General features: G+C 45.7%; 1 protein-coding gene across 3 annotated transcripts in view; it reads right to left on the bottom strand.

Annotated features, from left to right (window-relative positions):
- The window catches only part of HIP1 (huntingtin interacting protein 1), a 1,552,273-nt gene that overhangs the window by 1,139,014 nt on the left and 400,291 nt on the right, over positions 1-12,968 (bottom strand). For all 3 annotated transcript variants that reach the window (XM_069614772.1, XM_069614774.1, XM_069614773.1), the window contains exon 7: positions 6,132-6,193. In XM_069614772.1, the coding sequence (XP_069470873.1) occupies positions 6,132-6,193 (62 nt within the window). The remainder of the gene's footprint in view (positions 1-6,131; positions 6,194-12,968) is intronic.

Here is a 12,968-nt window from a genome sequence, read left to right as displayed (position 1 = left end):
GTCACTACTTTGAGTAACCTTATTACTATTATGGCTTACTGCTTACTATATGTCCCCCACTTTCCTCCATAACTGCTGGAGATTTCCAAGCACTGAATCCAGCAGTGGGTAGGGGGTGATCTTGGAGCTTACTGAAATGGCAATGAGCCCCTAACTACCATCCAAGTTGCACAGCTTGCAGAATGCTGAGAAAGGCCAAATTAGCACCTTGAGCAATGCCATCCGATGGACCATGCCAATGGAAAACCATTGTTGTTGCTTTAGCACAAACTGCATGAGCAGGAAGTCCTTTAAGAGAGGGTAGTTACTGAATACACCAATGTTCAAGTATGGAAGAGATTCCCATCAGGGAATGGAACCTTTATAAAAATAGATTACCTTTATTAGTGCTCCCAAAGGTGACCAAGAGTCTCGAAGAAGTCTAAAAGACTTTGGTCCTGTCCAAGTAAAACGTGTGGGCCTTGCCATTGCCACATATTGGGAAGGATGCAAGAAAATACTAAGCAGAGAAAAATCCCATATTTGAAGGTGAACTGCGATACTACTTTAGGAACAAAAGAAGGAAGCATTTGTAATACCACTTTGTCTTTGTGGTATACCATCAATGGATTTCAGAAAGAGTGCCTGTAATTTCTGTAAATGGCATTATTAAGTGATCGCCACAGAAGGCAATCTTCCATAGCACTGGCTTAATATCCAGGGTGGCTGTTGGTTCAAATAGTTTATGACCGATGGCTGCAAGAACTATATTAAGATTCCACTGAGGATTGACTGGTTTTCTAGGGGAGTGGGAGAGATAACACAGGCAATTGAAGTGGTACTAACAGGATTCAAGACTGAAAAAGCTGAGGCTTCCAAACTGCAAAAGGCCCCTATGGCCGAGAAGTACGTTCTGCAGGAGTCCATCTGAAGACCCCAAAACGCACATTTTAAAATAAAGATCAACATATCATCTAGGGGAGAGCGCATAGGATCTTCCACCTGTTAAGAGGCAATTATCAGAATCTGGTGAATTTGCTCTAGTATTGAGCATGCACAATCTTTCCTCACTGCCTGGATGATTTGCATATTCTCTGCTGATACCCTTCAATTACCTGAAGTCAACTCATCAGGAACCAGGCTGCATAGGGCATTGAATGGAGGGATGTAATTGACAAGCCCCCCTCCCGGCCCCTATGGATCAGGTGATCACTCCACAAGAGCAGCAGGATCAGCTGTACTGCTGCTAGGGACACCAGGCCTTAAATCTGACATCAAGCCCGCCACCAAGGGACTATCAGCATTAATTAAACGTTTATTACGTGCTTAATACCACATACAAGTCTCTAAGCATGGAATGGAATGGGATTCGAACCTGTGTTGCTCCGAGTTGTCGCGCGTCCAACACAAACGTGCTGCACCCGAGCTATCCTCACAGCCCAGCATCATGGAACAATGCCCTGTCAGATAAAAGTTCTGAATTGTGCAGTGAATATGGGGGTGAGGGAAAAGGCATAAGCTGGACCGGTCTCCCACAGGAGATGCAAATGAGACATTGCTTGTTAAAAAACACTCTGCTCTCCAACCTTTAAATAAAAAAGTTAGTTCATGTGAGATGCTCAAAGATCCACTTGGGGAGTTCACGAGTGGGGGAAACAACACTGGGAAGCGGCCATTCAGGATTTGCTGTTAACAGCAAGCTCAAAGAGGCGACCTCTTCATTCCACATGCTTAAAAGAACTCCCAGAAATGCTAGAGGAGACCCACACGGCTCCTGACAACCGGAAGGAAGGCCTTGAGAGCTAGGAACATGGACTGTTACTCAAGTACATGTACTCTGCTTGTAAACTAAAGAGGCCCAGACTGTAAGATTTCTCCTGCAAGACCATCACCACTTGAGGGCTTTATTAATTTGTACTGGAACTTTAATGACTTGGCCTGAGAATCCAAAACGTGCGACCATTAGGCTCTAAGGAATAGTTAGTTTGATGCATCTTTAGCTAGGGTAGGAGGACCACAAGGACAGAAGCCTCTGGAACCATTTTGCAGTAACAGGAGTGATTTAGAAACAAGGACTCTGTCGAAAAAAATATCTGAAATCCTGCGTGCGTAGGAAGACCCTGGCGAAGGAAGTGTTTCAGCAGAAGCTTATAAATATCTTATCCTATGTGACTGTTAAGGACGACTTTGAGGTTCATTGAGAGATCTAGGCCGAAGAGGAGGTCCAGCAGCAGCAGCTTAGAATGCTTGGCTGCCTGAGGCGTTGTCCAAATAGGGTAAAATGTGGACTTCTAGAAGGCGAAGATGTCGAGCTGCTACCGGCACCGTTTAGGTGAAGAGTGGACTACAGCACATGCCCAATGGCAAAAGCTTGTACTGAAAGTGGAGATTCTCTGGTGAAAAGCGAGAAAAGCAGTGATGTTGAGGCCCAATGGGCGTTCTGAAGATATGAATCATTTAGATCCACTACATATATAGCCAGTCCCCCTGTCGGAGCATTGACCAAAAATGTTCAAGTGTGATAATATTGAATTTTAATTAAGGGAATTTGCTCAGGGGGACCCCGATTGGGTTTTGGCATAATAAATAGAGGAATAGTACCTGGGACCACTCTGCGAAAGAGGAACGGGGTGTGGGTCGATGGACAACGTCTATAGAGGCTTCCAGTTCCCTTCCATGCAAGAGAGGGGGTAGAAAGCGGGAAGCTCTGATTTACCACTAAAAGGACCCACCTATCAGATGTTTTGGTCCTCCAGGCCCAAACACGAACAGCATGTGAATCCCCGATGAAGTGAAATGGGACCGAATGTTAGTCCCTTGAACTTGTTCCCTAAGGCAGGACCAGTGCTGGAAGAAGCAGAGGACAGACAAACAAAACGATTGTGGCATGATTTTGTGGCGGTTTTCCCTGCTGACTTGGGAAAGATGAGTGTGTCTGGACTTGTAATTCAGGTATGCAAAATGAAAATCCTGGTGAGGAGCACCAGGGAAGGGCTGCTGCTGTGTTAAAACTGGCAAATATTTTGCAGTAAAGGTACTTGCCTTTTTCTTAGTGAGCTCATCGGTGGAACTATGGAATAAGTCCACCCCATTCCCACTAAGGGTCAAACAGTTTATCTTTGCCTCTTTGTGAATTTGGTAGCGTAAAGTCGGGCCTGCGATTCCAGAAACCAGTGTCATGCCTGTAGCCCCTGCACTTATGTTATGTACCACTGATTCTAACATCTCCTGAGCAATTATTTTAGCATCCAACCAGACCTACTCTAAACCAGGCCACTTGTCTGCTGGTAGGAATTTGCTTCAGAATGCCAATTCTCTCAAAAGCTTTTTCTCTACAGCGTCAAAAGAGTGTTTCCATCGGCTTCTTTTTCAAACGCAATACTGCATTTCTTTTTTCTTGTGCCTTTTTGTTGAAGTCTTCCAATGTCATCCATGCCTAGGACTGATGCAGAAGAGGACGTTGAAGTAGAGGATTTTGAGTCAAGGATAGCAGCCACCAGTTCTGATGAGGACGGCTATGAAGAGGAATTCAGACACTTGCCACAATGTTCCAGGCCATTACCAAACTTCAAACTGCTTTTGACAGGCTGGGTTGAATTATGGCTCACCACAAACCTTTTTCGCCTTGGCTAAAACATCTTTTTGCAAAGCTATCACTGTTCTCTCTGAAGCCTTAACAGAAAGAGCCCCTGCAAGGATCTCTGGTTTCGCTTTGGGGGTATGAGGGAGGGGAACATCAAGAAACGCCATGACCTTGCTGATGAGGGCATCTCATTGTCCCCTTCATCTGCAAGCGAAGGAACAAGCTTGTTCTGATCTGCATACGCCATAGAAGTGCTATCAGGGTCTGCCACGGACAAAGGTGGTGATGGAAGAGGGGAAAGAAGTGGTGGCTTTGGTAGCAAAGGAGAGAATCAACCACACGAGCTGCAGGTTCCAGTACTTGTGGGTGGTGGGGGATAACTATTAGAATCCGAACTGACATCTCCTTGAATAGATGTTTAAAATATGAACCCATTGGTGCTAAATACATATGATCATGGAACATAGAGAAAAACCTATCCTCTGCTGGAGGCTGAGGCACTGAGATGGTGGGGTAGGCTTGGCTTCGGAAGCCACTAAATCAGGCTGCCAGGAGGAGCATCCCATCTAATGATCTACATAGTGCAGCAGAGAAGGGAAGGAGTAGGCAGCAGTTACTTCCTTGTGAGTGCCGAACACTGCACCTGAAGGGCAAGAGGATCTTTCCTTATGGAACCACTTGGTGAGGATCGATGCCAATCCACACTGGGCTCTGAGGATCCAACAATAGCTGAAGCAATAATTAAGATGTCTGCCTCAGTGATGCGCTGGTTGCAAGCCATTCTGAGGTGCCCACATTTAACATGCATCACAAGAGTAGGCCCCAGTAAGGATGGAGTAGTGTGTGCCTGGTGAGGTGTGATGCCTCAGGAAACTTTCTAAGGGCAGCAGTGGTCGAAGTGTATGAAAAGAAGTAGTGGAACTATGTTCCCTACTGGCCTACCCCAGCTCCCCACAAACACCATCGCTATGCCCCCTTCCACGCACATTACAAACCCTCAAACACATGCACCTGCTGCTTGAGGGAACGTTCAGTGCAGCGCACTGAAGTGCAAGTTTAAACTTCTTCCTTCACTTTTATTTTAAAACTGAACCATTCCGGAACGGTTTCTTTTTTAGATAAAAGTATAGGAACAGTAAAACTTATTTTAAAAAAGTAGAGGCGCATCGCTCCCAACCGACCCCACCCACTTCGACCACAGAAGGACAGTATGCACCCCTGACAGCCTCTAAGTGAGGAACCTCAGGGGAATCCCAGGTATCATCTAAGCCGAGGAAGGCCTGCTCAACCTGGAGGCCTAAGCCTTTGCCTAGAATCGCAGAGGGGCGTCAAGTGGGGGAGGTAGGGGACAGTCCCATTGACAGACATGGCACATGTGCATGGAGCGAGCTGACAATTTAACCCAAAAGCAGCGACCCCGGCAGAATCTATCAAAGATTTAATACCCGATCAGGAAACCGTGTTGTTGCCAGTGAATAGGAAACCCCAAAACTGAGAACTTTAGAGCAAGTCTGGTGTTCGGCTTGGAGCGGTCATACCCTGGGTTGTCACCGGTGCCCAAGTCAGCCTCTTAACAAGGAGCCTTTGATTCCCCTGTTATCGCAAGGACCACTTTAGTCCCTGCCAGAGCAAAGGGCCCCTGGAAAGAGGTCATCACCGCAGGGTGCACTAAAAATGACTTCTCTTTCTTGAATTAATTATTTTCATCAATTAATTATTTGAAATGGGAAACAGGGTGCCAACCAAGGAGCAGCTCCCAGCGCAAGAGCTGCCGGCCTGGTGTTCTGACGGAGAGGGTTTTGCAGTATACGCATGCATCCAAACAGTGAACCGGCCTGAGTCATAAGTATGAGGAGGCTTGTTTTGGATTGTAAACAAAATCTGGTCCTGTCACAGCAGGACAGAATGTCCCAAAGTATGGTGGAAAGGGGACTGAATATAAAAGTAAAATTAATTTATGGCCCATGATGTGGGCGTCCCTCCTCCCCGGCTGTTTAAACAGCAAGCCCAACAATGGGCAACTGAAAAGTGACCAAACAATATCTAGCCCACTATATATGACCATATCATCTGTAATCTTGTAATGCCCATACAGTTTATATGAACAACCAGGGGAACATCACCAATGTGCCAAGATGCAAGTATGGAACATGGGTAAAAACCAGAAAGAAGACCCTGGGGAGGCTAGGAGAATGGGCAGAGCCAAGTTTGATGCAGTCAACTGACATGAGAAGTGTTAGGAAAATGTCACTGATCGCAAGATCAGCACCTACCCCTACCGCCTAGACTATATGAACTGACAAATCACTTCATTACACAATGTGTTCATGCAGGAGTCTTCATAGTTAAAACTGCTTTGTAGGTATTCATTGCACGGATGATGATTTCACAGTGCAATTTGTAACAATGTGCTATGCATTTATTTGCTTTTTGATAAACGAAATGGAATTTGTTGAGGTTTATTGACAAAGTTAAACTTGAAGAAAAACATCATCTGTGTCACTCATTGCCAACAAATGTAATCAAGCTCAAGCAAAGCAATGTCAAAAGTAGAATAAGTCCTACTCACCTGTCTGAAAGAGATTCAACTCCCACTCCAAATAATCAAACATCTCTACTGTCAATTGGAAGCTAAAACAAAGGAAAAATGAGCTTTGTACAAAGTGGGAAAGCTAAGCACCTGGTACTGACATTTCATATTACAAGACATTTGAACTTGTGCATCCATTAGGTACCAACGACTGTTCCATATTGTTATAGTTTAACCTTCATTGTCATCATCACAAAGTTCAGTTTAAATGTGTCCTGAGTGTAAGATAGTTTCTTCATCCTCTTGCATTTGAAGCACTTGTCACTGTAAGAGTGAGCTATTTATCTCTGGCATTGTACAACCTGACCATCAGTCTGCTCCTTTTTTCTCTTGATCCCCAACTTGCAGTGGAGCACTTGGCTCAGTTCTTTTTTCTACTGTGCTTTCTGCTCCTGTATTTGCTGGACGCCACCACTCTACTGCTATGCTCTGTGCCCACACTCCCTCCACACAAACTGTTGCTGTACTAGTATCACTCCTATTCTGCTTATGAGCACCCTAGGCCCTCGCTCTGCTGCTGTGTTTTATGGTCACCTCATTCCAGTCCCTCACTTTTTAATCTTCACTCTGTGTTGACCCCCATTCTGCTACTGATAATTCTCCTATTCTTAAGTGTTTTTTTTTTACTTTTATTATTTCAAAAATACAATTATAGCACAACATGCCTATCAATTCATAAAGTTAACATAGCATACAAATAAATCTTTCTATCAATCAGGGATCATATACAGTGCATCTTTACCATATGCACCATTCATGATTGCCATAGTAATTTGCCACACGTGTCTGAAAAAATAATCACATTAGATTTCTGGAGTCCTTGTTTGTCTGGCTAGATAATCTATGCCCCCCGGGCATATTCTTTTTACATTTCATTATTCAATTTCCATACATTATGAACATGTTTTCCTATAGTCTCCTTATCTAAAGTGAGTATGAGTGGCAAGTCAATGCCTACACCTTAAATCTATGTTGGATTAGTATCCTCAACGATGCTCACAGATTTAGTGCCAAGTCTCATCCAAACTTCATAGCTACTTCATTTTCAATTAGTTATTGTGTAAATACTGCTCAAATATCTATTGGGCACATTTTGCGATGGGGTTATGGTGAACACATCTCCTTCAAGTGATTGCATGTGTGACAGGGTCAAGACCCTGTCAAAGGGGAGCAGGCACCCCTCTCAACCTCAGATAGGCGTCTTACCAGGGCACTGCCTTTGCATAAAATCATTGCCATCACTGTCCCACCGCAATACCCAACAGCCTCTGCTTTGGCCAGGTCTCTTGTTTGTGTTACAGAACCACATCTCACTGAAATTCCCAAAGCCCAACCAAGAAAATCTGCAGCCGTATTGCGGAAATAACCTGGTCAGCAGAAGCTGCACAAACCCTCTCCTCCAGAATGACCCCAGCCATATGGGGCCAGGAAACCCAGCCAGTGACGGATAACAAGAAAGGCAAAAATAAAGTGGCTACTCTAATGGCGCCCTGACCACGCACATCAGTCTTAACCCCAGGGGTAAAAGCAAGCCAGATATTGGGCACACTAGAAATGCGGTAGGAACAACTAATGAGAGCCTGGAGGAGACATAGAATGGGGTGGGCTGATGGAGTCGAGTGGTGGAGAAATTGTAGCAAAGGTTTATGAGAGTGCAAGTAAGGTATTGTGTGTGGTAGAGTGGTACCAATTGAGGTAATGTAATGTGTGCAGTGTTGTGTTAATGAGAGTAAGAGTCTAGTGAGCGAGAGAGAGAGACAGGGAGAGAGGGGTAGAGGGTTAAAGAGAATGAGGTCTGTATGGAGAGGAGAGCAAGTGTCATAGACTTGAAGGTAGTGGGAGTGTGGTCAAAAGTGGTAGTGGTGGAAGGAAGGAGATGTGGGGAGTAGGTGGAGGAAGGAGAGGGAAGAGAGAGGAAAACACAGAGTGTGATAACATCAGGAGAGGGAGAGGCAGGGAGAAGGAGAGGCAGTGAGAGTAAAGAAGGGAGTGTAGTGTGAACAATCCTATAGAAACCTCACTGACACCCTGCCTAAAGTCTCCTCACAGGTGGCCAGGGAAAGGCAGCCACTTTCTGATCCTGACCTTGGGGGGTTGGAGGGGGTTTACTGCGGGAGGATCACCTGGGAGGGGACGTGGCCCAGGGTGGTGAGGAGATCCCGTAGGATGAGACGGGATATGTGTCCTTTGAAAGGGAACATCTTTGTAATTTGCCAAAACAGGAAATGGCTGATTGTCATTAAGATATTATCTGAAACACACAGGAAATCTGCGGCTCTGGGCAACAGTATTATGAAACCAAAACAAACCTTACTCACAGAAAGACCCTTCAAAGTATTTCAGAATACACACCCTCCTTGACAGGCTGCAGTTGTGATTGTCCAATTAGCCCTGCCTGACCACAATCAAAGGGGCATGCCTGATCCTTACAGCTCTTAGCAGGCATCTTACTCGTCCCACTACCAGAGTGGTAAAAGAGCATAGTTTTCATTGCTCTTAGTTGCCTCTTCTTCATCCCAGTACTGTCAATGGTCATATGTGGGGAACAAAGGGGAACTGACTTAAAATAACCTATGAAGGTTGAGGAAGGGTTGGGCTGGTCAACAGGGAAAGGGGGATACCATGTCTGGCCTAAAAGCACCCACTCCCAGTCCCCAAGGACTTTCCACCCAGGTGATCCTCCCTCGCTTCTCCGTCCCCAAGATAGGGATCCAAGAGTGATGGCCTTTCCCTGGCCACCTGCGCAGAGGATACAAGGGGTTTAGGAGTGAGAATACCCTCTGGTTTCTTTCAGAACCTTGGTTATCAAAACTTGATTTTGACATTGTAACATCAAGAGTTGATTTGAGACTATCTTGCATACAAGGAGTTTCTTATTTGAACATTCGGGCAGAATTCACCTCGACTCCTAGGGAAGGATATCCCACCTTCTCCCACAGGGTATTGAGATGTTGAAGAAAGTGTGAATGTTGTTGATGCCATTGAATTGCCATATATTTTCTTTGTATTTAATGTTTAGTGTGAGGGCCAGACATACTGTGTTAGAGTGTTTCACTTTCGCTTTTGTTTTAAAAAAATGTGTTTTAGTTGGGTAGGGACATCCTCAACAGAGTAGGGACAGTGAGGCATTTTTTCTTTATTTATTCTTTAATTAAATGGTATATGTTAATCAATCATAAAACAGTTTTCCACCTCGCATTGCTGACCCCTCACAGTAGTAAGGCCAAGACATGGAGCGAGAGGAAGGCAAATAGGGAGCAGAGGGGCACCAGGAGACATAGATAAAGATGTACATAGGGAAGAAGTAGAGTATTGAGGAGGGAAGGGATACCCGTAAGTCACAGATGGAGGAGTGTGGAGATGGACGTAAAGGGACTGAGAAGAAAAAAAGAAAGGCGTGAAAGTCCATGAAGTGAGAGCTTCGAAAATTGACCACAGTGCGAGGGGACATTTTAAGATCAGGAACCTCTAGGAAGTAGTCTGTGAAGGCAGTAGGGCGCACTAGGCATTACAAGGAGAGCATCTTGCCGGAATAGAGGGGCAGGGGGTGAAAATGGGGGTAGGGTGGAGGGAGCCACTTCCATTAAATACACATTTTGGCTAACACCAAAGCTAGGTTATCTAGTTGCATGGTTAATTTGAAACTTTTTAGAAGTGCTGGGTCATCAAAGCATCGGTCTGGACTGTTGCCTTGTTGCGATTCCCCTTTTCTCCTTTTATGCAAGTTAAACTCATTACGTAATCGGCACACAAAGCAATTACGCTTCCATCAGATCACATTAAAACTGTCCCAATGATATAATATGATATGGCATTTATAAAGCGCCTGTACAAAAGAGTTTCTAGGTGCGACAAGACAAGGAGGGGGAAACAGAGGGAGGACAAAACAAAAATCTTACTAGGCCTTGTGTCATTTAGATCACGCAAGTGCAGGGAAGTGGAAGGGAAGTAGAGCCTGAGTGGAGGGTGGGGGGGAGTGCAAGTTAATCAAAAAAGTGCAGCTAACGGGTAGCTCATAAGTGCAGAGAGAAGGGACTGTAGGGTTGCAGATATAGACCACAAGTGCTGGGGGAGCCGGGTGGCAGTGCGAAGTGCAACTGAACATGCAGGAGCCTGGGCCCAAGTGCAGAGGGTAGCCAGGAGACAAGTGTGTGGAGCAGTCGGGAAATCAGCAGGGTAGAGACAGAGGGAAATCAGAAGCAAAGAGGAAGGTCTTGAGTTGCTTCCGGAACCGGAGGTGGTTCTGCTTAAGTTTGAACGAGGCATGGAGGCTGTGAAGAGATTTCAGAGCTGGAGAGATACGATCCCTGTGCTTGAGGCCAATGACAAGTCTTGCAGTCCTGTTCTGGATAAGTTGTAGAGGTCAGAGAGTAGAGGCAGGAAGATTTAGAAAGAGGCTGTTGCAGTAGTCCAGCCTAGAGAGGACCAGAGCTCTGGATACAGTGAGCTTCTGGGTGAAAGTGAGGAAAGGAAGAATACCACGGAGGAGGTGCAGCTGATAGTTTGACTCTTAGAGACGTCAGAGATGTGGGGAGAGAAGGAGAGGGTGAAGTAGAAGATGACGCCAAGGTTCTTAGCCTCACGGGTAGGAGCAGGAAGAGGGCCTAGAGTAGGCGGCCATAGAGAGAGGAAATGAGGGAGCAGGTGTTCCGATGAGGAGGATCTCAGTCTTACTAGCGTTAAGGCAGAGATAATTCCTCGACCCACCATTCCTGAATTGTGGCCAGACAATCTGGAATGAGAGAAGGAGAAGAGGTGGCCGAGGGGAGCCTGAAAGAGCTGGGTGTCATCCGCGTAACACACAAAGTTGGAGCACAAATCAACGATGCGTTGGGCAAGAGGTGCCAGGTATTGGTTGAAAAGCAAGGGAGAAAGGTTAGACCCCTGGGGAACACCACAAGTAGAGAGAGAGAGAGAGCTAGAAGAGAGGAAAGACCCAAGTTGGTCCTGAGAGGGTCGGTCAGTGAGAAAGGAGGTCAGCCAGGCCATGGTCTGAGCAGTGATACCCAGGTTATCACGGAGGCGATTGAGCAGGATGGCATGGTTGACCGTATCAAAAGCAGAAGAAAGATTGAGGAGAATGAGGACAGAAGGAAGGTTAGAATCAAGGTTAGAGAGCAGGTCTTCACGGGTGTTCAGGACAGCAGTTTCCATGCTTCTGGCTGCTCTGAAGACAGAGTGGTGGTTGTGGAGACAACCAACAGATTCAGTGTGCAGATTAAGCTTGGAGATGGCCAGTTTTTCCAAGAGTTTGCCCAGGAAAGAAGTGATGGAGATCGGGCGATAGGCAGAAAGGAAGGAACGGCAGAGGGCTTCTTTAGGATGGGGTGCACATGGGAGTGCTTGAGGGGAGAGGCAAAGGTTCCAGTGGCAAAGGAGTGATTGCAGAAATCGGCCAAGGTGGGAGCAAGGGTGTCGATGTGGTCCTTGATTATTCTGGGTCAACAGGGCAAAGCCTGTTTTGATAAGACTTTCATAAAATCAAACTTGTCTAGAAACATCATCTGGGGTGAACAAGGGAAAGGAAGAGAAGAGGGGGGAGAGGAAGAGGAAGAGAGGGTGAACAGGATGTCCTGAGTTTTAGTGATGAAATGAGAAGCCAAGGCCGTACAGAGGGCCTGGGAGGGTACAGAGAGGTAGAAACTGCAGCAGGATTGGCCAGCACCAATATCAGGAAGAAACCCTGTTTAGCTGTGCAACATAGACAGTCGAAAAAAACACAGACATATCCAAAATGTTGTGACTTTCAGACAAGGGGAAAAAAAGCAGAAATGGTGAAATCTGTACCTCAATCCTCAGACTGCCATGCAGGTCAGTTAGCCACTAAGGAAGATATTCGGGCTTTTGCACTAGATATTATGAGAGAATTTCGCACTTGCATGTCTGAAATTGCAACTAAGCTGGATCGCCTGGACCAAAGGGTTCTAGAAGTAGAACAACCACTGGGAGAAACAGAGGATCATGTATTAGAAAATTCAACCACAATGGCAGACCAGCACCATAGACCTGAACTGTTGGAAAAGAAAAGCGAAACGATGGAAAACAAACAGGAAGATACGGAAAATAGAGCCAGAGGAATAATTTAAGAATTAGAGGTGTGTCTTATGCCAATATCGGACCAAGCTTTGAATGACTACATAGGAGATTTCTTCCAAGCACTTCTGCCTGAGATCGACAAGCCCTTGCTTCTCCTAGACTGTACTCAAGACTACGGCACTTGAAGGGGCCTGTCACCAAACACTCCACCTGACGTAATTTTCTCGAGTCCATTTCTTTACCACCAAACAGGAGATCCTTGCAGCAAGGCGCGTGCAGGGCGAACTGACCCATCAGGGGACAGCGCTACACAAGTTTCAAGACCTGGCAACATTAATGTTAAGATGGATTTCTGAACTCTGACCTGGTGGGCAAAGGTTCAGGTCAGCCTAGTTTCTTGGAACAGGGTAACCTTCTGGACAAGCCAGACCAATCAAGGTAGCATTGGCGGCAGTCAAGACTAGGTCTCAGGAGGGGTGTGGGTAATCGAAAGCCCACAATGAGCACACACAGTAAATGACACTACAAATTACTCTCTGAGAGGTATATATATCAAAAATACATATACATTTACTAAAGGCCTTTTAAAATCATACACAAAGCAATTCTCCACAGTAATAACTGAACCAACACAACACTACTATTAAACATATATACAGTCACCAATGGCCTAAATAAATAGTACACAGTAAGGGTCCACAACCTGTAAAGAAAGGGAGCATACAATGCAAATATCGTTTAGGCAGTCCTTCACTATTCAAACACTGAGAGGCATTCCAA

This window comes from Ambystoma mexicanum, chromosome 9 (assembly GCF_040938575.1).
Source record: "Ambystoma mexicanum isolate Mex_15411 chromosome 9, UKY_AmexF1_1, whole genome shotgun sequence".
Lineage (NCBI taxonomy): Eukaryota > Metazoa > Chordata > Amphibia > Caudata > Ambystomatidae > Ambystoma > Ambystoma mexicanum.
Note: the sequence above shows the minus strand (reverse complement) of the source record. Positions and strands in the feature narration are given on the sequence as shown.